Here is a 24479-nt window from a genome sequence, read left to right on the forward strand (position 1 = left end):
TCAATCCATAGCCCCTCCCAGATATCTGTACTGTTTTTATTCTGGTTGCATTTCAGGTTCAAGTTTAGTCTTCAGTTACTTCAGAAAGACTTCGTGTTCAAGTTTTTTCACTTGGATTCTTCAAGAGTTAAGACGAGTTTGTGTTACAGTGAGCTGCTGCATTCCTCTCCCCTCCGTTTTACGGGGCTGGATTGAGACTTAAAATTCTGCCGGCACTCCCTCCCGCTTCGTGCGGCTGTAGGGCAGCTTTGTACCCCTCCCGCTTCGGCGGTGTTCGGGTCAGTCAGCTCCTCCCGCGGTTGCGGTTGCAGGATAAGCCAGATCCCCCCGCATCGGCGGGTGTGGTGTCCCTCCCCCGCTCCGCGGGGATGAGCTGGACGGATTCCCCTCCCCCACTTGTGTGGGGATGAGCTGGGTTAATTCCCCTCCCCCGTTTCGGCGGTGGTGAGCTGGGCAGAGTGTCCCTTTGTGGGTGTAATTCTCTAAGTGCTGAGTCCTGCGGATGGAGCTTTGATATCGACATACTGAGGAGTTTCCGGCAGCACATGACCACATATAGGGAGGCAAAAGTTTGCTCTCTATCTCCACCTGCTGGTAGATGGACACAACCCACCAGTCTATGGATTGATCAGCTATGATTAATGGAAAGAAAATTATCAGGTATGATTATACATAATTTTACCATAATTTACAGAATTAAAAGAAATATAACATTTACATGGGAACCTTAATAGAAAGGTCCCACCTAAACGCAAAACTCTCTCTTTTAATACCAAAATTGCTTTCTCTTCCTTTGAGTTTCTCGAGCAAAATCTGGAAATACTTGAATTTTTGAGCCAAAGAGTGGTGAATTAGTGTGGCGGAAATAAAGTTTAAAAATGTTATTGCGGTCTAATTGCAGCGCAAAAGTAACCAATAAAGTAGTTCTTTCAGTTATAGTCTCTAGTGAAGATTCCAAAAATTCTGTTATATTTAGATCAGATTAGGGGTTAACTGGCAGTAAATTCCCTTGTATTCCCGAAATATACAATGCTCTAGTAATAGGAGGGTATGCCTTAGAAGGTATACCTAAGATCTCATTGAAGTATTTTTTAAGCATGTTTATTGCTGGAACAAGAGGACTTTTAGGAAAATTAAGGAAACGTAAATTGTTAGCCCTCATTTGATGTTCTAAATATTCCACTTTGCGTTGTTGGAGTCTACTGTCTCTCATCAATACATTCATTAAGGAATTAATTGTTTTTAAATATTTATCAAAATTCTCCATTTTCATAGATTGTTCTGCATTTTTCAGTTGCAAATCAGTTTGTACCCTCTTTATATCCGCAACTTCACCACGCAAAGTACCTGAGATTTGCTGCAGGCTGACATTCAATCCTTGAATTGCTTCCCATAAAGATTCCATCGTAACGGTAGCAGGTTTCATAACTCCAAGACTTAAGGGCGATTCGTCAGGGTTTCTTCCAGACAAAACTACTGTCGGAGCTGGTAAATTAACTGGCGTCGACGCGGCAGTGGGGTCTCCACACCCAGCCGCTGGGGACCGACTTCCGGATTCAGCACGCTGTTCACTCACGCCCGTCGCTTCTCGTCCTGGTCTTGGAGGTGCCGTTAGTGAGGGAGGACTTAAAGATACTCCCTCAGCACTTAGGTCGAGTCATTCTCCCGGACCACCTGAAGCGAGCATTCCGGTTCCCGGCGGTTGGAGTCCCGATTCCTCCAACGTCAGCTGCCGCAAGAGAGGGGGGCTCAACCCTGCCTGTGGAGGTAAGCACTCCAGATTTACCCTTCCTCTTTCCCATAACGGGTCTGAGAACGCTCAATTGAAGAAGCTTTCGGTGGGTTTCAGGAGCTCTTTCCCGCACGTCTACTCATGCGGCCATCTTGGATCCAGCCTCAAATGGCATGTCTTTAGCAGTAGATTATTATTGGAGTACTCTTATCTATTGAACCTATAATGCTGAATTACTTTATAGGAACAAGGTTTTATACTGTTCCTTTTCTCTAGATACCACCAGATCTGTGGTGGCAGAGATCACTGAAACATTTGAATACAACCAAATTAATTGAAATACTAATGCATAATTTAAAAAAAAAGAAAGAAAGAAAGAAAAAGCCAGTTTTCCCCTGAAGGCTTGCAGCTTTACCTGCAGTCCCTTGAGAAAAGTGCTAAATTTAAAATATGTATCTGTTTTAGAAAATGATTCAATTTCTTTGTTTAAAAAAACTCCTTCAAAGGAACATTGTAACTATTTCATGAAAGACACATGTAAATTGAAAAGAAGACTCTGGGCACTTTTGTAGAAGATTTCAACCTATACCTAGATCTTGGGTGCTGACCCCTAGGTGCAAGCTAGCATCAAATAACTATGATTTGGATTATTATTCCCAATGTACATCATTTTGCACTTGTCAACATTAAATCTCATCTGCCATTTGGATGCCAAGTCTTCCAACTTCCTAATGTCGTCCTGCAAATTTTCACTATCCACATTCATATTAACAACTTTGAAAAATGTTGTCTCATCTGCAAATTTAATCACCTCACTCATCCTTCCCATTTCCAGATCATTAATAAATATGTTAAATAGCACCGTTCCCAGTACAGATCCCTGGGGAACTCCACTATTCATCCTCCTCCACTGACAGAATTGGCCATTTAACCCTATGCTCTGTTTTTTCTCCATAAACCAATTCCTAATCTACATTTCCTCTTATCCCATGACTTTAATTTTCTCAGGAGTCTCTGATGAGGAACTTCCTGAAATGCTTTCTGAAAATCTAGATAGACCACATCATCCAGCTCACCTTTATCCACATATTTATTCATACAAAGAAATTGAGGAAATTTGTGATGCAAGACTTCCCTTGGCTGAGTCCATGTTGACTCTGTCCCATTAAACCATGTGATTTTATTCTTTATAATAGTTTCCACTGTTTTGTCTGGCACTGATGTCAGGCTTACTGGTCTGTAATTTCCCAGATCACCCCTGGATCTCTTTTAAAAAAATTGGCATACATTGGCCACGCTCCAATCTTCAAGTACTATGGATGATTCTAATTACAGATCACTAATAGCAGATCTGAAAATTTATATTTGAGTTCTTTCAGTATGATGAAGTGGGTGTATCCTCACTTATCTCCTTATTCCTTGTCATCAAGCAGATGAAGCCATTACGTATGTGTCCATCAACCAGCAGGGGGAGATAGAGAGCACTCAACTTTTCACAGTGCCTCATAGCCAGCCAGCTCCACTGCCTCTTCAGTATTCTCTATCTCCCCAAGCAGGGTGGCTGCAGCTTCTTCGAGCTCCATCAAAAATCTGCCTGGGGGTGGCTCCTGGCTTGCCAGTTGTTAGCCAGGGTGTTAGAGGCTATAGCAGCTTCACTTTGAAGGCACATAGGTTAGCCCTTTCCCGGTCCTTTCTCACTCAGTGGATGCAGGCACATTGGTTCGCCTTTCCCTGCCTTTCCCACTCATCTGAGCCTCCGGAGTTCTTATTACCTCTGCTTTCCTCACAGCGTTAAAAAAAAAAAAATGGAACAGAGGTTTTCCTTTGATTCTTCTACGGGACCGGAGATGTGATACTTGGTCCGGTGAGGTAAGTGTTTTCTAACTGCTCCGGGGTGGGCCCGCGATTGGGGCGTTTTTGGCGCGAATCCGCCATTTTGAATTTTCCCGCCGTTTTCGGCGATGGCTGCAGAGAATGTAAAGCACTGTTCCCGGTGTGGCAAGTGCAAATCAGCAGCGGGGCTCTGTAAATCGTGCTGTACAGGTGTAAGAGCCGGCCCGAGCATGGCAAGTGATGATTCTTCCCGCTCAGAGCTGGCAGCAGACGCCATTTTGAATTCTCCGCATGGCGCGGCCTCCGTAGAGACGGAGAGCCCTGATCCCGGGGGGGGGGGGGGGGGGGAGGACCTCGAATTGAGGCTATTCAGGGAGCGGCTAGCCCCGGACGGGATCTGGGTGCCCAGGGCGAGTTTTTCTCCCCTGATTTTGTGTTATTATTGCATAAAGCATACATGCTGAAAGGAGCTGTCCCTCAAGGTTCGTCTGAGGCCCCTTCTGTTGTCCCCCCCCCCCCCCCGGTGAATTGTGGCCTGGGACTGCCCGCTGAGGCTATTTTCCCTGATAATTGGCATAAAGAAAAGCGTAGAAGGGCTAATTCCCCTTCAGATTGTGGTGCACCTCCTCCCCCCCCCCCCCCCCCCCCCGTGGTCGGGCTGTGAGGATTTGGAGAGTTCTGGCAGGCCTTCGTGGTCTGAGGAGCCAGAGTCAGCTGCAGAATTACCACAGGATCTGGATGATCCCTCCGCGGTGAGGATTTTCCACCGTGATGAGCTGCCAGCACTTATTTCAGATGCCCTACAGGTCCTTTCTATTGAAGAGCCTGACAGTGGCACGGCCTCCTCTGTGAATCCTAGGATGGCTAGTACCAAAAAGCCTGCTTGAGCCTTTCCTTTGCATGACTCCATCCAAGAGCTTTCTTTCCGCTCAGTGGGCTGACCCCGAGGGACCTTTGAAAGTTTCCAGGGCTATGGGGCAATTATACCCTCTGCGTGAGGAGCATTTGGCTCGCTTTGCAAGGCCTAAAGTAGATGCCCTAGTCACTGCGGTGACAAAGAGAACTATCCTCCCTGTGGAAGGAGGAGTTGCCCTGAAGGATATACAAGACCGTAGGCTGGAAGCAGCACTTAAACGGTCCTTTGAAATTGCAGGTCTTACTGTTCGGGCGTCTGCATGCAGTTGTTATGCTGCTAGAGCCTGTATGGCGTGGTTGCAACAGGCAGTGGAACAGCCCGGAGATGGAGCGGAGCCCTTCTCGGATGTGGCTCCGCGGCTGGAGTCTGCCTTGTCCTTTTTGGCTGATGCCCTTTATGATATTGTCAGAGCTTCGGCTAAACAAATGGCAGTAGCAGTGGCATCTTATTTGGCTACGACATTGGGCAGCGGACATGGCCTGTAAGCAAAGGTTGGTGAAGTTGCCCTTTCAAAGCCTTCTATTTGGTGAGGAGTTGGAAAAAAAAATTGTTAAAGGCCTGGGAGATCCTAAACCCCAGCGCTTGCCCGAAGATAGGCCGAGGCCTTCCTCCAAGGGCCAGGCGGTCCACTCCTCTTATAGACCTCGCTTCCGTGAAGCTAGAAGGTACCGCCCGGGGCATTCTGCTGGGTTCACTTCTCGTGCCCGTTTTTCAGCAGAGGAACTCCTTTCGCTCGGACAAGCGTTACGCAGCCACCGGCTCTAGGCCTGGAGTTCAGGGGCGACACTCTCAATGATGGTGCGCCGGCCCCCTCCTCGCTTCCTGTCTTCGGAGGACGTCTTTCCCTCTTTGCCGAGGAGTGGGCCAATATTTCCTCAGATCAGTGGGTTCTGGACCTGATCAGAGATGGCTACAGAATAGAATTCAACGCCCCAGTAAGAGACGTGTTTGTGGAGTCCCGATGCGGTTCTGCCGCCAAACGGGCAGCGGTAGAGGAGACTTTGCAAGGTCTGATTCAGTTAGGGGCCGTGTTCCCGGTACCTCTCGCCGATCACGGCTACGGCCGATACTCCATCTACTTTGTGGTGCCGCGAAAAGATGGGTCTTTTCGCCCTATTCTGGACTTAAAAGAATTAAACAAGTCCCTGAGAGTGTGGCATTTCCACATGGAAACCTTGCGCTCCGTCATTGCTGCGGTACAGCCAGGAGAGTTTCTCACGTCTCTAGACCTGAAAGAAGCTTACTTGCACATACAAATTTGGTCCCTGCACCAGACGTTTCTGAGGTTTGCGGTATTGGGAAAACATTTCCAGTTCCGGGCCTTGCCTTTTGGCCTCGCCACAGCTCCCCGAACCTTTTCGAAGGTAATGGTGGTAGTAGCTGCTTTGCTCAGGCGAGAAGGTATCAGGGTTCACCCGTACCTAGACGACTGGCTCATCACTACTACTACTACTATTTAGCATTTCTATAGCGCTACAAGGCGTACGCAACGCTGCACAAACATAGAAGAAAGACAGTCCCTGCTCAAAGAGCTTACAATCTAATAGACAAAAAATAAAGTAATCAAATCAATTAATGTGTACAGGAAGGAGGAGAGGAGGGTAAGTGGAGGCGAGTGGTTACGAGTCAAAAGCAATGTTAAAGAGGTGGGCTTTCAGTCTAGATTTAAAGGTGGCCAAGGATGGGGCAAGACGTATGGGCTCAGGAAATTTATTCCAGGCGTAGGTTGCAGCGAGACAGAAGGCGCGAAGTCTGGAGTTGGCAGTAGTGGAGAAGGGAACAGATAAGAAGGATTTATCCATGGAGCGGAGTGCACGGGAAGGGGTGTAGGGAAGGACGAGTGTGGAGAGATACTGGGGAGCAGCAGAGTGAGTACATTTATAGGTTAGTAGAAGAAGTGTGAACAGGATGCGAAAACGGATAGGGAGCCAGTGAAGCGACTTGAGGAGAGGGGTAGTATGAGTAAAGCGACCCTGGCGGAAGACGAGACGGGCAGCAGAGTTTTGAACCGATTGGAGGGGAGAGGTGACTAAGTGTAACAGAGAGCTATCAAGTGGTCTCAGTACTTCAGTCTCTAGGCTGGGTCATCAATATGGCCAAAAGTCACCTGACCCCCTCGCAATCTCTAGAATGTTTGGGGGCCAGGTTCGACACAGACTCGGGCTATGTATACCTACCCGAGCTAAGGCGGTGCAAGCTTCAGAATCAGGTCCGTCTGCTTGTGAGGATGCCCCGCCCGCGAGCTTGGGACATTGTCCAGCTGCTGGGATCGATGACAGCCACATTGGAAGTGGTGCCCTGGGCGAGAGCGCACCTGAGACCTCTACAGTATTCCCTACTTCAAAGATGGTCTCCAGTTTCTCAGGATTATCAATGCAGACTTTCTTGGCTCCCTGCGGCCCAACTCAGCATGGAGTGGTGGCTCTCAGACAGCATGCTGCGGCGAGGAATGCCGCTGGCGCTCCCCGATTAGTGTCTAGTAGTGACAGATGCCAGCCTGAAGGGCTGGGGCGCACATTGCAAGGGGAAGCATGTCTGTGGACACCCGAGGAGTCGGAGTGGTCCATCAACCGCCTGGAGTTGAAAGTGGTGTTTTTGGCGCTTCTGGCCTTTCAAGTGACCCTGGAAGGATTGGCTGTCAGAGTGATGTCGGACAACACGACAGCAGTGGCCTACATAAATCGACAAGGCGGCACTCAGTGCAGAGCACTGGCCGCGCAGGCCGAACAGATTTGCCACTGGGCCGAGCTGCATCTTCAGTTTCTTTTGGCAGCTCACATTGCAGGTCAGAGCAACGTGCAAGCCGATTATCTAAGCAGGCATCAGATCGATCCAGCAGAATGGGAACTAGCAGACGAAGTATTCCTGTAGATATGTGCCAAATGGGGCAAGCCCGTGATGGATCTTATGGCGACAAGTTCAAATGCCAAAGTCCTGTGCTTCTTCAGCAGACGGAGAGATCCTCGCTCGGCACGGTTGGATGCCTTGACTCAGCCCTGGCCTCCGGGCCTACTATATGTGTTCTCTCCGTGGCCCTTGACAGGGCGCGTGCTCCTGCGGATTCGGCTGCACCCAGGAGAAGTGGTCCTCATCGCCCCGGATTGGCCCAGGAGGCCTTGGTATGCGGACCTCCGACAGATGCTAGTGGAGGCTCCCCTTCCTTTACCTCTGGTACCGAACCTGTTGTCACAGGGCCCGGTAGCCATGGAGGATGCCTGCCGCTTTGGTCTTATGGCATGGCGATTGAGAGGGCGCAATTGAGGGACAAAGGCTATTCAAACACAGTCATTTTCCACTCTCCTGCAGGCCCGCAAGCATTCCACTTCCGTGGCTTATGCCAGGATTTGGCACCAGTTTGAGTCTTGGTGTGCTTCAAAAGCGATCACACCCATGCGGGCTCCTGTCTCGCCGATTCTGGACTTTTTGCAGGATGGTGCACAAATAGGCTTGGCCTATAATTCCCTGCGGGTGCAAGTGGCAGCGTTGGCCTCCCTTCGTGGCAAGGTTGAAGGCGTGTCTTTAGCTGCTCATCCAGATGTGGCACGGTTTCTTAGTGGGGTGCTTCGGCTCCGGCCTTCCGTGTGAGCACCCTGTCCAGCTGGGAACCAGGGGCTAGTTTTGAAGGCCCTGCAGGCTTCTCCTTTTGAGCCGCTTCGGCGAGCATCGGAGAAAGATTTGACACTAAAGGCTGTTTTTCTTGTGGCCATTACTTCGGCGAGACGGGTGTCAGAGCTCCAGGCGCTGTCCTGTAGGGACCCATTTCTGCAATTCTCAGAATCCGGGGTCACGGTTCGGACCGTGCCTTCCTTCATGCCTAAGGTGGTTTCAGCGTTTCACCTAAACCAGCCTATTTTCTTGCCCTCCTTTGATAAGGAGGAGTTTCCAGAATCTTTTGGGCAGTTGCACCTGTTGGATGTGCGCAGGACTCTGCTGCAGTATCTGTGAGTTACTATCTCTTTCAGGATCTATGATCATCTGTTTGTTTTGCTATCAGGTCCTCGCAGAGGGTCTCCAGCGTCTAAAGTCACTATTGCCCGCTGGCTCAAGGAACTATCTTTTCAGCTTATCTGCTTGCCGGCCGGTCTCCGCCTGTAGCCTTTAAGGCGCATTCTACCAGAGCGATTTCTTCCTCTTGGGCTGAAACTGGAGCACTCTCTCATCAAGAGATATGCAGTGCAGCAACATGGGCTTCTAAGCTCTCTTTTGCCCGACATTACAGGCTGGATGTGGCTCCTAGGAGGGATGAGCGTTTTGGAGCACAAGTGCTAGCGCGTGGTGTGACCTGTTCCCACCCTATATAGGGATTGCTTTGTTTCATCCCATACGTAATGGCTTCATCTGCTTGATGACAAGGAAGGGAAAATTAGGTTCTTACCTTGGTAATTTTCTTTCCTTTAGTCATAGCAGATGAAGCCATGAGCCCTCCCTGTATGATTGTCTGTATGCTGTGAATCTGTTTCAGGTTCTGTTCTTGTTTCCTGAAGTTCCTTCCTTGGGAGAAAGTTGGAAAACATTCTTCAGGATTCATGTTCACTTATAGGAGGATGAGTTTATTCCCTCCAGGAGGTTGCGTGTATCCCCTCCAGTTATACAATAAGGAGGACGAGTTTATTCCCTCCAGGAGGATGTGTTCATTCCCTCCTTTTGAGTTCATGCCCTTGTTAAGGGGCCATCGTTCGCTGTGAGGAAAGTTCATGTTATTCCCATTGCGGTTTGCCATACTGCTTTGGAAGCTTCAAATACTGAAGAGGCAGTGGAGCTGGCTGGCCATGAGGCACTGTGAAAAGTTGAGTGCTATCTTTCCCTGCTAGTTGATGGACACAACCCATACGTAATGACTTCATCTGCTATGACTAAAGGAAAGAAAATTACCAAGGTAAGAACCTAATTTTCCCATATGAGAAATCAGCTGTTTATTATACTCACCAAGCAGTATCAATACAATTATTGGTAATAGCATTCAAAGCATGTTTTCTCACAGGAAGGTCAGATAGTGAATCAACAGATGTCACCTTTCCTGAATTCTCCAAAGACTCTTCCAGCTGTAAGTTTATATACCCTTTTAAGTCCTATCTTTTATAGTTACAATTAGCACATATCTGTAGTTTTGACCGCAGTGATTAGGCTTTCCTAGTTTCGACCAAGATGACTATTCTGTCCTCCAAGTCTCGGCCCACCCTTCTCAAAGTTCTGTTTTCTTGCACCTGTCTGACTACTCATCCATGTCTTGCAAGATATCTAATTATTATAATCCAATCTATTACTCAGGAACTTATATACAATGCCATAATGTATTCTTCTTTACCATGTATGTACGCACCTTAATGCAATACCACTCTAATCCTATGTCGAGAACAATCTCTCTATAATTGATGACCTAGCATATGCTACAATCTAATCTATCACTTAGGAACCTATATGCAATACCATAATGTATTATTCTTTACCATGTATGTATGCACCTTAATGCAATACCATTTGAAATTCTGTAAACCGGAAATGGCAACCGCCACTACGGCAAATGTAAGCCACATTGAGCCTGCAAATTGGTGGGAAAATGTGGGATACAAATGCTACAAATAAATAATAAATAAAAATCTTTGACCACTGCATCTCGTTATGCCCCTGTACATCTGGCATTGTTTACCTCAGCTCAGCTCTTTTTGCAAACTTGCCAAGTTTCACATGTCACAACTTAGTATTGCTGAAATCTTTGGTCAGAGACAGTTTATGATTTTAGGCCTTGTTGGCTGCTATAAGCCTCTTGACCTGTTTTTCCCAGAAGGCAAGTGCTAGTATTCTACATTGGTTAGGCAGGATACACAATATCAAAATGATGGTACTTCCCAAACTCCTTTGCTTATTTTTGACATAGCTTATCCCACTTTCTAAACAGTTTTGTTTTCTTCAGAAAGTATATAGGAAGATATTTGCCTATATCTGGAAGAAAAAACTGCAGTAGGCGCAGTGAACTGTGCTGTAAAGTCCCAAGGAACAGGGAGGAACCTAATTTTCAGCTATATTATAGGTGTCTTGGGCAGAAGGCCCTAGCTAAAAGTCAGATGTTAATTGATCAGGATTTTATGGGAGAGACCCCTTTATGCACAGTGTCCTGGCTGCCATTGGGGGAACTTGCACAGCAGAGGAGGAAGGCCAACCCTTAGCCTTGTTTAGCGTTAGATATGTGGTATATAAACAGTGCTCTGCTCTTTTGAGGGGTAAAAACTACTTAATTTCAACTCCTATACAGTATGCACAGGGCTTTATTCCAAGAAGGGTGGTTCCCAAAGAGTAGAGCAATCTAGCAGCATGCTATATGAGCAAACATGCCTGGAAATAGCCTTCAGGAGGAGCAATGGAAGGGGAGGCATCTCAAATATGTTTAGCATTACTTACTCATGGGACCTACCAAATAAGTATGTCACAATTTGGGAGAGGGAAGTGGGAAAGCAATAAAATGGGAGCAAATATTTAAACATTTACTACAAGTATCAATAGTAAGTAATTTGGTAGAAAATGGCTATAAGGTGTTAAATCAATGGTACTATAACCCTGTGCAATTACATAAGAGTTATGATACAGTGAGTGATTTGTGTTGGTGAGGGTGTGGGGAACAGGGCACCTTTCTGCATGTGGTTTATGGTTTATTGTTATTTAATATACAGCCTTTCCTTTGGAGGATAGCAAGGCAGTGTACAATAAATCAATTAAATTATAGGAGGAACAGAATGTTATTTGTTATAGGAAAGGAAGAAAGTAAAGAAAGACATCAAAAGACAGCTATTTACATGAAATTGAGATTGCGGTATCTGGTGGAAATGCCCTAAGATGCATAAGTTCTGGGAGAAGATATTGGGTATGATTACGGGAATTATGAGAATTCATGTGCCTCAAGTATAGAATATTTTTTTACTAAATATGTGAACCTCTCAAGTACGTTCCATGCTGTTGATACTGGTAGCGTTTTCATGGCCAGTCGACTGGCCTTGGTAGCAGCATGGAAGCGACCTGATGTGCTCTTCTTGGCGAAAGTGGTGGCAAAAATTATTATGTGTATCTTATGCCCAAATTGACTGCTCTGCATTGAGCTAAGTTGTTAGCATTTTATAAGGTGTGGGACATCTATGAAAAATGGAAAGAAACTCTCCAAGAGAGAGATCCTCCACCTTGACATTGAAGGCAGTTTTGCTCTACCTAGGTATACTTCCTTATGAGATTTAATTTTTCCAGGAATTATCTCTCTAGCTGTGGTGGTCTGGGGTGGGAGGATAGGGAGGGTGTGTTTGAGGGATTTGTATTGTACTTCACTTCCAGGCCATTTGTGTTTGTTTTCTCTATGGTTAAACTTTTGGCTTTGTAATGGTATTATCTAACTTGAATTTATAAATAGTTTTAAAAAACAAAATAAAACAGTGCATTGTTGCCTATTATGTTTTTCGTTTTTTGAAAGCATCAGATTTGGTTTGATGGTGTTTTGGAAGCTCAAACAAAATGTTTTTATTTCATCCTGAGTTCTTAGCTTTGACATAGGTATGCTGAAGAGTGGAGGAAATACCTTAACTTTGACATATGTATGCTGAAGAGTGGAGGAAATACTGTAGAAAGCAGAGTCGGCGCTGAGCTTTTTTTTTTTTCCTCAGTTTCATCTGCTGTCAGGGAGACATAACTCACTTGTCTGGGCTAATCTGGCAGGAAGTAGGAAAAGAAATTAGCAGAAGTTTAAATGTCACCATTTTAACTTTCTTCCCAAATAATCCAAGGATCAGATTCCAAACATAGATTAAAGGTATCTTGTTCCCCTTCCAGTCAATTGCTTTGCTTAACCTTTTCCCATCCAGTTGCCTTTTTCAACCTACCCCTCACAATCTTCTACAAATTGTCTTTCATAGTTTTAAGTTTCCCCATTCAAATGATTAGGGACTAGCAAACCTTTATTCACTAGCTGCAAGCAGCAGAATCTGATCAGGTGTGTCTGCTGTTACAGTTCTCTAACATGCCACAGGACTTTTTCTCTTGCTAATGCAGTACTGTGCTGTTATCCAACTTTCTCCTTTATTTATTTATTGAATTTGTATCCCACATTTTCTCACCATATGGCTGGTTCAGTGTGGCTTACATATTGCTAAAAAGGTGGTTATAAAATTTAAATTTGTAGAAGTCTAGTACATAATACAGAAGTACAATAAATGCTTAGGTTGATATGTTAGCATACTGCGAGAGAGGTTAATAGAGGTTAATAATATTATTTTCCATTTCTGAACTTTTCGTGATGTTTGGTGGTGTGGGATTAGGCAGATCCAGGGGGGAAAGGCTTCTTGAAAAGATGCGTTTTGGGGTTTTTCTGAATTGTAGGTAGTTTTCTGTGAGTTTCAGGTCTTTGGATAGTGAATTCCAAAGTTGTGTGCCTATAAAGGAGAGGCTGGTGGCATGTGAAGATTTGTATTTTATACCTTTGCAATTGGGGTAGTGAAGGTTTAGGTAGGTTCTTGCTGTTGTCGTCACATTTCTTAATGGTAGATCGATAAGTTTCATCATGTAATCTGGTGCGAGTCCGTAGATGATTCTGTGGACTATTGTGCATATTTTGAATGTTATGTGAGCGTAATTCCTTACTGGTATTTACCTAGTATGTGTATTCAATGTAAGGCACCAAACAAAGACATGGGGTTTCTATGACATTGTTCCACTGACCAGCAGACCTGCTAAGTCTCCTGCATTGAGCTGGAATCTCCTGCATAAAGTGGTTGAGTTGCACTTGCCACCAGACCTGGCCAGTCCAGTTCTTGATATGCCCTACCAGATCAATGTATTTATAGGCAAAGTCTGTAAGATGTAATGCAGAAGAACCAGCCATGGCTAAACCTCTCCGGGACAAACCTGCCATGTCATCAACGCAAAAATGCATAGAGTTCAAGTTTTAATTTCCCTTAGATTTAGTTTAATTTTAGTTTTAATTTCCCTAAGATAAGTTAGAACTTCATCTCCAGTGCATGCAGTGGGGGTAAAACCAGCACTGGATCAGCTTTTGTGACTTGACCTTGGTGAGGTGGCTTACTATAATACTATCAATAAGCTACTATGTATATTTAGCCTTTATAATCACAATTCAAAATTACTTTGCTTAGAAGCAAGAAATAGGTTGGGCTTTGTAATACAATTCTCCCCAGCAGTACATGCACACCTTACTGGCTGACAAAAGCAATTGTGACCTACCTGAAATGACTCCTGCAATAACTTGGTGGGGGAAGTGAGCTGCTAAAAAGACTCTGGACAGGCAGACACAAATCTGAATTCCCCAGAATGTCACCCACAGCCTCCCTTGCAAACGCCTAAGGCTAAAGTCTCCTGCCAGTCGTGGGGGAGGGGCATAGAAGCAATTTCTGACCCTCTGCTCCAGGCCATGAAGTCCTGAGAGAGAGAGGGTTAGTGGGCCAAGGGCATAGCTTTGAACACCCAGTGTAGGAAGAGCCCAGCTTGTATGCAGTTTACAACTGCTTGGGAAGAATCCTGACCCATGCACATTTCTGATATGTTCCTTAATAGAAATCAAACAAAATAAAACATGGAAAAGAAAATAAGATGATGCCTTTTTTATTGGACATAACTTAATACATTTCTTGATTAGCTTTCGAAGGTTGCCCTTCTTCCTCAGATCGGAAATAAGCAAATGTGCTAGCTGACAGTGTTTATAAGTGAAAACATTCAAGCATTACTGTGACAGTCTGACAGGGTGGGAGGAGGGGGTGGGTAGGAAGTATGCATGGGGACATCAAAGCATATCATTGATATGTTCCTGAAACCACTTCAGTACAATCATTAATACAATTAGCTTGATCTTTATTTTTTGAAAATTATGGTTGGTCTTAAACTGAAATCCTAAATATTTGATGATTTACTAAAGAATAAAAATCAAAACTACCATGCATTAGGTATAATCTGACTTAACTCTTTCATGGGAATTTTCATACTACTAATGCAATTATACAGTAAACCATTTTTGGTCAGTTAGATGTGACTGATGTCACAGAATTACACTGATGACATCATAAAGGCATTAATAGACCAAAACAACCAGAAACAGCCACATTAGTTCATTTAGCTTGAAGATAGTTGTTCGTTAAGCTACATTAGTTAAGTAGGATAGTCATGCATAATTATCCTTTTGATAAAATGTTTATTTTTACTGTTTTTTAAGGGGCAGGGCTTACACAAATACAACTGTGTAATTCCATTTGGAGTTATGGACAAATATTTCTTTACTCATGAGTTGTGAGAATGTATACAGGAATTATCTAATGGGCAGCCATTATGTATTATCTGTATATTTTTATATAGAAACTGGAGTTAGATCTTTATCAACATGTCACGGAGGATAAAAGAAGCTATCTTGTTATCTAAGGAACTGGGGAGTTCAGATGAGAGTTCAGAAGGATCTGAGGAAGATGAAGACGTACAACTGTCCGGACTCTATGTCCGATATCATGTTCCTCTCAGTAAAGATTTTCACAGCATCTACAGCCTGCATTTCTCCCCTAATGGAAAGCAACTAGCTGTTGGATTTGGAAATGGAGCCATCCAGGTAAGGATATATTAGCTTGTCAAAGGAGAAAACCAGAAGAGGAGAAAGGAGATTAAAGAAAGGATGACAAGATAAGAAAGTGAGTAGATGAAGAGAGGTTAAACTTCTTAGGGACCTTGTTTATAATTTGAATCAGAAAAAGAAAAATAGAAATGTGGATGCATTGCTATATGTACTAAAGGGATAATACTTTATTTTTATTCCTATTTCAGATTGTAAATATAGAAACAGGAGCTCTAAAATCAGCATTGTATTCAGGTCATCGTACACGCCAAGCCGTAACTGCAATGAGTTATCATCCATTAAGCAATAAATTGCTTGTAGCTGCAGGGGCTGATGGGATCATTTCGATTTTTGACATTGAATCAACAAATGCTTTGTCTTTCTCAGGTATGGATTATAGTGTATTTGATGTGTATGAATTAACAGATTGAGCTTTACACAGTAATCCCTGGATTCTATATAGTATGACTTAAGTTGCGCTCGCTAAGTTGTATTCTCCATTTGTGTTCAACTTAATTAGTTAACAAGCCAATCAGTGCTGATAATTTCTAATTAAGCAAGTATTGGCACTAATTGGCATTAATTAGAATGTACACAGAGAACTGTCTACGCATATTCTATATCATGACGCATGTAAATTCTAAGTCATATAGTTGAAAAGGGGGCGTGGCCCTGAGCAGGTTGTGGATGTTTCTAAAATCTATGTGTGTTATAGAATACACCCGGTCTGCACCTAATTTAGGCATCAGCATTTACACCAAGTTTTACTTGGCGTACCTGCCTATGAATAAATTTAGTTCTCCGAGGACAAGCAGGCTGCTTGTTCTCACTGATGGGTGACGTCCATAGCAGCCCCTCCAATCGAAAACTTCACTAACAAAGGCCTTTGCTAGTCCTCGCGCGCCCATGCGCACCGCGCATGCGCGGCCGTCTTCCCGCCCGAACCGGCTCGTGTTCGTCAGTCTTCTTTTGTCCGCGCTCGGTACGGTTGTGTTTACGCCGTTCGCGCCCCTTAAGTTGACCCTCGCGCGTCTTTTGACTTTTTCACTCTTAAAAAAAAAAAAAAAAAAAAAAAAAAAGGGATTTCGGAGAAGGGCCTTACGGTCTTTTTCCCTTCCCCATATTGCTAGTTTTTGGCCCCGATAAGTTTTCTTTCGTTTTCGGGGTAGGCCCCTTTGAGGCCTCGGGTCGAGTTTTTTTCTCCCCCTCTTTTTGGTGCCTTACCGCAATTACGAGTTTTGATTTCGCCGGCGTGATTTTTCCGCCCATGTCATCGAAGTCTCCCAGCGGCTTCAAGAAGTGCACCCAGTGCGCCAGGGTAATCTCGCTCACTGATAGGCACGCGTCGTGTCTTCAGTGTCTGGGGGCTGGGCACCGCCCGCAGGCCTGTAGTCTTTGCGCCCTTTTACAGAAAAGGACTCAGGTAGCGAGATTGGCCCAGTGGAACGTTTTGTTCTCGGGCTCTTCGTCGGCATCGGCACCGGGAGTATCGAGTGCGTCGACAGCATCAAGTCCTCCGCCCTCGGCCGCGACTGTATCGATTGCATCGAGGCATCGACCCTCTGCATCGTCGGGGCCGAGACATCGGAAGGCGGCGTCGGTGGTACCGGGACCTCCACTAGTGCTGATGTCGTCGGACGGTGGTGCTTCGTCTGGAGTGCAGGTGAGGGCTGTCCATTCCCCTGCTGGTGGCGGTGAGCCTTCGGGTGGGTCTCCCCTACCCTGAGGGCTCCTGCGGTACAGCCCCCCCCCCGAGACCGACCTTCTTCGGCCTCGGCCCCGAGGAAGCGACGGCTGGATTCTACGTCCTCCTCGTCGGTACCGGGAAGCTCCGGTGACATGCTTCGTTTGAAAAAGTCAAAGAAGCATCGACACTGGTCTCCTTCTCGCGTCGGTACCGAGAGCTCTGGGTCGCCGAGGGAGTCGGCACCCAGCAGGCATCGGCACCGGGAGGACCGCTCACCTCTGTTCAGGAGGTGTCGATGCGCTCCACCTTGGACAGCCCGGAACAGCCTCCACGCCCGGAACAGACTCTGCGACTCCTGCATCGGCTTCCATGTCTTTCTCCACAGCCGCCCTGCACGAGAGTCTCCGGGCCGTTCTCCCAGAGATCCTGGGAGAGCTGTTGCGCCCTTCCCCTCCGGTACCGGGGGTGCTTGCGCCACCGGTACCGTCGAGTGAGGCGCCGGCTGGCCCCTTGCCCGGGGTGAGGTCTCCGACATTGGTGCCGCTTGCGGTACCGACTGCGGTCGCCTCCCAGGAAGGCTCACCGACAACGTCGGCGGAGGGAGCTTCGCCGGTGCGGGCGAGGGAGTCTACCTCTCGATGCTCCCACCGTGGCCGTGGTTCCACGGAGTCGAGCCGGGTACGGCTTCAGACACAGGTTTGTGAACTTGTGTCTGATACCGATGGTGAGGCCTCGTGGGAGGAGGAGGAGGACATCAGATATTTCTCTGACGAGGAGTCTGATGGCCTTCCTTCAGATCCCACTCCATCCCCTGAAAGGCAGCTTTCTCCGAGGACAAGCAGGCTGCTTGTTCTCACGACTGGGTGACGTCCGTGTCAGCCCCCACCAACCGGAAGAAGCTTCGCGGGCGGTCCGCACGCAGGGCACGCCCACCGCGCATGCGCGGCCGTCTTCCCGCCCGTGCGTGACCGTTCCCGCCAGTTCCTTTTTTCCCGCGACTGGAGAGAGTCGTGCCTTCGCTGCTCTCTCCGTTTTCAGCCCCGGAAAAACCGTCGCGTTTACGCGAACTTCTTTATTTTATTTTATTTAGTTGCCGCGCGCTCCACTTTTTCTTTCTTTAAAAAAAAAAAAAAAAAAAAAAGGAGCACGCGCTCCCATTTTCCCTCGTTTCTAGCGGGGGCGTCGCGTTGCGGCCTAGTGGCCGCACGGTCGATTTCTTTTTTTCGAGGTGTGATTACCGCCACCATCGACGACTTTAACTTCGCCGACGCGATTTTTCCGTCGATGTCCTCGAAGGTCCCGAGTGGATTTAAAAAGTGTGGTCGGTGCGGCCGGCCGATCTCGCAGACCGACACCCACGCTTGGTGCCTCCAGTGCCTCGGGCCGGAGAACAATATCAAGTCGTGTTCCCTGTGTCTCGGTCTCCGGAAACGGACTCAGGTTGCGAGGCAAGTTCTTCGGGACCGTCTTTTTGGAACTTGCGCCGGCCCCTCGATGTCGACGGCATCGGTATCGACGGCCGGTTTTTCGGTACCGGTATCGATGCCCGAGAAATCGGCACCGATGGCATCGACCCCAGGAGCACAGGTCCCGTCGGCCCGCCGGTCCTCCGGTGAAGGTAGGGGTGAGAGGCCGCGTGGGCAATCGGCCCCGGTCACTCCCTCAGCCCATGGCCCTCGGGACCGAACCCTGTCGGACCCGGTCCCTCGTGACCGAGGGGGATCGACCTCCTCCTCCTCTGCTCCACCTGGCGCCGATGACGGGCATCACAAAAAATCAAGCAAGCACCGTCATCGGTCGCCCTCGATGCACCAGGGCTCCGGTGCCGGCAAGGAGTCGACGCCGAAGCGTCTTCGTCGAGAGGAGAGATCCCCTTCGGTTGTGGAGGTACCGCCGCGTCAGGGTCCCAGCACTTCGGTGCCGTCTCCTGGACCCGAGCAGCTTCTGGCACCGACACCTCTACCGGCCCCACCGTCTTTCCCGGCAGCGGGCCTGGACGAGTGCCTCCGAGCCACCCTTCCGGGGATCCTGGAAGGGCTGATGCGCCAGGCTGTGCCGGCGCCGGGGGTGCTTGCGCCCTCGGCGCCGTTGACTGTGGCGCCGGCGAGCTCTAGCCCGGTGCCGAGGCCGTCGACACCGCCGCCGCTTGCGGCGCCAGTCTCGACTGCCACGCAGGTGGAGTCCCCGTCGATGTCGATGGAGGGAGCTTCGTCCCCGCCGGCGCGGGAGTCCACCGCTCGACGACACCGAGGCCTCGGTGCCTCGACGTCGAGCCGGGCCCGGTTAAGGACTCAGCTACATGAGCTCATGTCCGATACCGAGGAAGAGGCCTCGTGGGGGGAAGAGGAGGACCCCAGATATTTCTCCTCAGAGGAGTCTGCGGGCCTCCCCTCTGACCCCACGCCTTCACCGGAGAGGAAACTCTCACCCCCGGAGAGCCTCTCTTTTGCCTCTTTTGTCAGGGATATGTCTATCTGCATTCCCTTCCCCGTGGTCTCTGTGGATGAGCCGAGGGCTGAGATGCTCGAGGTCCTCGACTATCCATCACCACCTAGAGAGTCCTCCACGGTGCCGTTGCACAATGTCCTCAAAGAGACACTGCTTCGGAACTGGATGAGACCGCTATCTAATCCCATCATCCCAAAGAAAGCGGAATCCCAGTACAGAATCCACTCTGACCCAGAGTTAATGCGGCCCCAATTGCCCCATGACTCGGCGGTTGTGGATTCTGCTCTCAAGAGGGCACGGAGTTCGAGGGATACCGCCTCGGCGCCCCCGGGGCGGGAGTCTCGCACTCTGGACTCGTTTGGGAGGAAGGCCTACCAATCCTCCATGCTCGTGACCCGCATCCAGTCATACCAGCTCTATACGAGCATCCACATGCGGAACAATGTGAAGCAACTGGCGGACCTGGTCGATAAGCTCCCGCCGGAGCAGTCCAGGCCTTATCAGGAGGTGGTCAGGCAGCTGAAGGCGTGCAGAAAGTTCCTGTCCAGGGGTATCTATGACACCTGTGACGTGGCATCTCGTGCTGCGGCCCAAGGTATAGTGATGCGCAGGCTCTCATGGCTGCGTGCCTCTGACCTGGACAACCGCACCCAGCAGAGACTGGCCGACGTCCCTTGCCGGGGGGATAATATTTTTGGTGAGAAGGTCGAGCAGCTGGTGGACCAACTGCATCAGCGGGAAACCGCCCTCGACAAGCTCTCCCACCGGGCGCCTTCAGCATCCACCTCAGCAGGTGGACGTTTTTTCCGGGCCCGGCAGGCTGCACCCTATTCTTTTGCAAAGCGTAGGTACACCCAGCCGGCCCGAAGGCCTCGTCAGGCACAGGGACAACCCCAGCGCGCTCGTTCTCGTCAACAGCATGCGCCCAAGCAGCCCCCTGCGCCTCCACAGCAAAAGCCGGGGACGGGCTTTTGACTGGATCCACGGGAACATAGCCGCCCTCAAAGTGTCCGTACCGGACGATCTGCCGGTCAGGGGGGAGGTTAAAATTTTTTCACCAAAGGTGGCCTCTCATAACCTCCGACCAGTGGGTTCTCCAAATAGTGCGGTGCGGATACGCCCTGAATTTGGCCTCCCTGCCACCAAATTGTCCTCCGGGAGCTCAATCCTTCAGCTCCCATCACAAGCAGGTACTTGCAGAGGAACTCTCCGCCCTTCTCAGCGCCAATGCGGTCGAGCCCGTACCACCCGGGCAGGAAGGGCAGGGATTCTATTCCAGGTACTTCCTTGTGGAAAAGAAAACAGGGGGGATGCGTCCCATCCTAGACCTGAGAGGTCTGAACAAATTCCTGGTCAAAGAAAAGTTCAGGATGCTTTCCTTGGGCACCCTTCTGCCAATGATTCAGAAAAACGATTGGCTATGTTCCCTGGATTTAAAGGACGCATACACTCACATCCCGATACTGCCAGCTCACAGACAGTATCTCAGATTCCGCCTGGGCGCACGGCACTTTCAGTATTGTGTGCTGCCCTTTGGGCTCGCCTCTGCCCCACGAGTGTTTACAAAGTGCCTCGTGGTGGTGGCGGCGTATCTACGCAAGCTGGGAGTGCACGTGTTCCCATATCTCGACGATTGGCTGGTCAAGAACACCTCGGAGGCAGGAGCCCTCCGGTCCATGCAGTGCACTATTCAACTCCTGGAGCTGCTGGGGTTTGTGATAAATTACCCAAAGTCCCATCTCCAGCCAACCCAGTCTCTGGAATTCATAGGAGCTCTGCTGAATACCCAGACGGCTCAGGCCTTCCTTCCCGAAGCGAGGGCCAACAACCTCCTGACCCTGGCTTCGCAGACCAGAGCGTCTCAGCAGGTCACAGCTCGGCAGATGTTGAGACTTCTGGGTCATATGGCCTCCACAGTTCATGTGACTCCCATGGCTCGTCTTCACATGAGATCTGCTCAATGGACCCTAGCTTCCCAGTGGTTCCAAGCCACCGGGAATCTAGAAGATGTCATCCGCCTCTCCACCAGTTGCCGCACTTCACTGCTCTGGTGGACCATTCGGAGCAATTTGACCCTGGGACGTCCATTCCAAATTCCGCAGCCCACGAAAGTGCTGACGACGGATGCATCTCGCCTGGGGTGGGGAGCTCATGTCGATGGGCTCTACACCCAGGGTCTGTGGTCCCTCCAGGAAAAGGATCTGCAGATCAACCTCCTGGAGCTCCGAGCGATCTGGAACGCACTGAAGGCTTTCAGAGATCGGCTGTCCTGCAAAATTATCCAAATTCGGACAGACAATCAGGTTGCAATGTATTACACCAACAAGCAGGGGGGCACCGGATCTCGCCCCCTGTGTCAGGAAGCCGTCGGGATGTGGCGTTGGGCCTGCCGGTTCGGCATGCTTCTCCAAGCCACATACCTGGCAGGTGTAAACAACAGTCTGGCCGACAGACTGAGCAGAGTCATGCAACCGCACGAGTGGTCGCTTCATTCCAGAGTGGTACGCAAGATCTTCCGAGAGTGGGGCACCCCCTCGGTGGACCTTTTCGCCTCTCAGACCAACCACAAGCTGCCTCTGTTCTGTTCCAGACTACAGGCACACGGCAGGCTAGCGTCGGATGCCTTTCTCCTCCATTGGGGAACCGGTCTCCTGTATGCTTATCCTCCCATACCTTTGGTGGGGAAGACCTTACTGAAGCTCAAGCAAGACCACGGCACCATGATTCTGATAGCGCCCTTTTGGCCCTGTCAGATCTGGTTCCCTCTTCTTCTGGAGTTGTCCTCAGAAGAACCGTGGAGATTGGAGTGTTTTCCGACTCTCATTTCGCAGAACGACGGAGCGTTGCTGCACCCCAACCTTCAGTCCCTGGCTCTCACGGCCTGGATGTTGAGGGCGTGGACTTCACTGCGTTGGGTCTGTCTGAGGGTGTCTCCCGTGTCTTGCTTGCCTCTAGGAAGGATTCCACTAAAAAGAGTTACTTTTTCAAGTGGAGGAGGTTTGCCGTTTGGTGTGAGAGCATGGCCCTAGAACCTCGTTCTTGCCCTGCACAGAACCTGCTTGAATACCTTCTGCACTTGTCAGAGTCTGGCCTCAAGACCAACTCAGTAAGGAATCAACTTAGTGCGATTAGTGCTTACCATTATCGTGTGGAAGGTAAAGCCATCTCTGGAGAGCCTTTAGTCGTTCGATTCATGAGAGGCTTGCTTTTGTCAAAGCCCCCTATCAAGCCTCCTACAGTGTCATGGGATCTCAACGTCGTCCTCACCCAGCTGATGAAACCTTCTTTTGAGCCACTGAATACCTGCCATCTGAAGTACTTGACCTGGAAGGTCATTTTCTTGGTGGCAGTTACTTCAGCTCGTAGGGTCAGTGAGCTTCAAGCCCTGGTAGCTCATGCTCCATATACCAAATTTCATCACAACAGAGTAGTGCTCCGCACCCACCCAAAGTTCCTGCCAAAGGTGGTGTCGGAGTTCCATCTTAACCAGTCAATTGTCTTGCCAACATTCTTCCCCAGGCCGCATACCCGCCCTGCTGAACGTCAGTTGCACACATTGGACTGCAAGAGAGCATTGGCCTTCTACTTGGAGCGGACACAGCCCCACAGACAGTCCGCCCAATTGTTTGTTTCTTTCGACCCTAACAGGCTAGGGGTCGCTGTCGGGAAACGCACCATCTCCAATTGGCTAGCAGATTGCATTTCCTTCACTTACGCCCAGGCTGGGCTGGCTCTTGAGGGTCATGTCACGGCTCATAGTGTTAGAGCCATGGCAGCGTCAGTGGCCCACTTGAAGTCAGCCACTATTGAAGAGATTTGCAAGGCTGCGACGTGGTCATCTGTCCACACATTCACATCACATTACTGCCTCCAGCAGGATACCCGACGCGACAGTCGGTTCGGGCAGTCGGTGCTGCAGAATCTGTTTGGGGTGTAAATCCAACTCCACCCTCCAGGACCCGAATTTATTCTGGTCAGGCTGCACTCTGTTAGTTGTTCTTCGTAGGTCAATTTCTGTTATACCCTCGCCGTTGCGAGGTTCCATTGACCTGGGTTCTTGTTTTGAGTGAGCCTGAGAGCTAGGGATACCCCAGTCGTGAGAACAAGCAGCCTGCTTGTCCTTGGAGAAAGTGAATGATACATACCTGTAGCAGGTGTTCTCCGAGGACAGCAGGCTGATTGTTCTCACCTACCCTCCCTCCTCCCCTTTGGAGTTGCGTTTTCATCTTTTTGCTTGTCATTCAACTGGCGGGAACGGTCACGCACGGGCGGGAAGACGGCCGCGCATGCGCGGTGGGCGTGCCCTGCGTGCGGGACCGCCCGCGAAGCTTCTTCCAGTTGGTGGGGGCTGACGCGGACGTCACCCAGTCGTGAGAACAATCAGCCTGCTGTCCTCGGAGAACACCTGCTACAGGTATGTATCATTCACTTTCTCCTCCCGAGAGTCTGTCTTTTGCGGCCTTTGTCCGGGAGATGTCTACAGCCATCCCCTTCCCGGTGGTTGTGGAGGACGAGCCCAGGGCTGAAATGTTTGAGCTCCTGGACTATCCTTCTCCACCTAAGAAAGCGTCCACAGTACCCATGCATCATGTCCTAAAAAAGACATTGCTGGCGAACTGGACCAAGCCTTTAAGTAATCCCCACATTCCCAAGAAGATCGAGTCCCAGTACCGGATCCATGGGGACCCAGAGCTGATGCGCACTCAGTTGCCTCACGACTCTGGAGTCGTGGATTTGGCCCTAAAGAAGGCTAAGAGTTCTAGAGAGCATGCTTCGGCGCCCCCGGGCAAAGACTCTAGAACCTTAGACTCCTTTGGGAGGCAGGCCTACCATTCCTCTATGCTCGTGGCCAAAATTCAGTCTTACCTGCTCTACACGAGCATACACATGCGGAACAATGTGCGGCAGTTGGCGGGCTTGGTGGACAAGCTCCCTCCTGAGCAAGCCAAGCCATTTCAGGAGGTGGTCAGGCAGCTGAAGGCGTGCAGAAAATTCCTGGCCAGAGGGGTGTATGACACCTTTGATGTTGCGTCCAGGGCCGCTGCTCAAGGTGTGGTGATGCGCAGACTCTCATGGCTGCGTGCCTCCGACCTGGAGAATAGGATCCAGCAGCAGATTGCGGACTCGCCTTGCCGTGCGGATAATATTTTTGGAGAGAAGGTCGAACAGGTGGTAGAGCAGCTCCACCAGCGGGATACCGCTTTCGACAAGTTCTCCCGCCGGCAGCCTTCAGCTTCTACCTCCACAGGTAGACGTTTTTATGGGGGAAGGAAGACTGTTC

The 24479-nt window shown here is 49.2% G+C and overlaps 1 protein-coding gene across 3 annotated transcripts in view; it reads left to right on the plus strand.

The window, feature by feature from the left end:
- Positions 1 to 24479, plus strand: part of LOC115467017 (cell division cycle 20.2, cofactor of APC complex-like) — a 177004-nt gene that overhangs the window by 17221 nt on the left and 135304 nt on the right. For all 3 annotated transcript variants that reach the window (XM_030198657.1, XM_030198659.1, XM_030198658.1), the window contains exons 2-3: positions 14817 to 15060; positions 15273 to 15450. In XM_030198657.1, coding sequence (XP_030054517.1) covers positions 14842 to 15060; positions 15273 to 15450 — 397 coding nt within the window. In that variant the 5' untranslated portion in view covers positions 14817 to 14841. The remainder of the gene's footprint in view (positions 1 to 14816; positions 15061 to 15272; positions 15451 to 24479) is intronic.

This window comes from Microcaecilia unicolor, chromosome 3 (assembly GCF_901765095.1).
Source record: "Microcaecilia unicolor chromosome 3, aMicUni1.1, whole genome shotgun sequence".
Taxonomy (NCBI): Eukaryota; Metazoa; Chordata; class Amphibia; order Gymnophiona; family Siphonopidae; genus Microcaecilia; species Microcaecilia unicolor.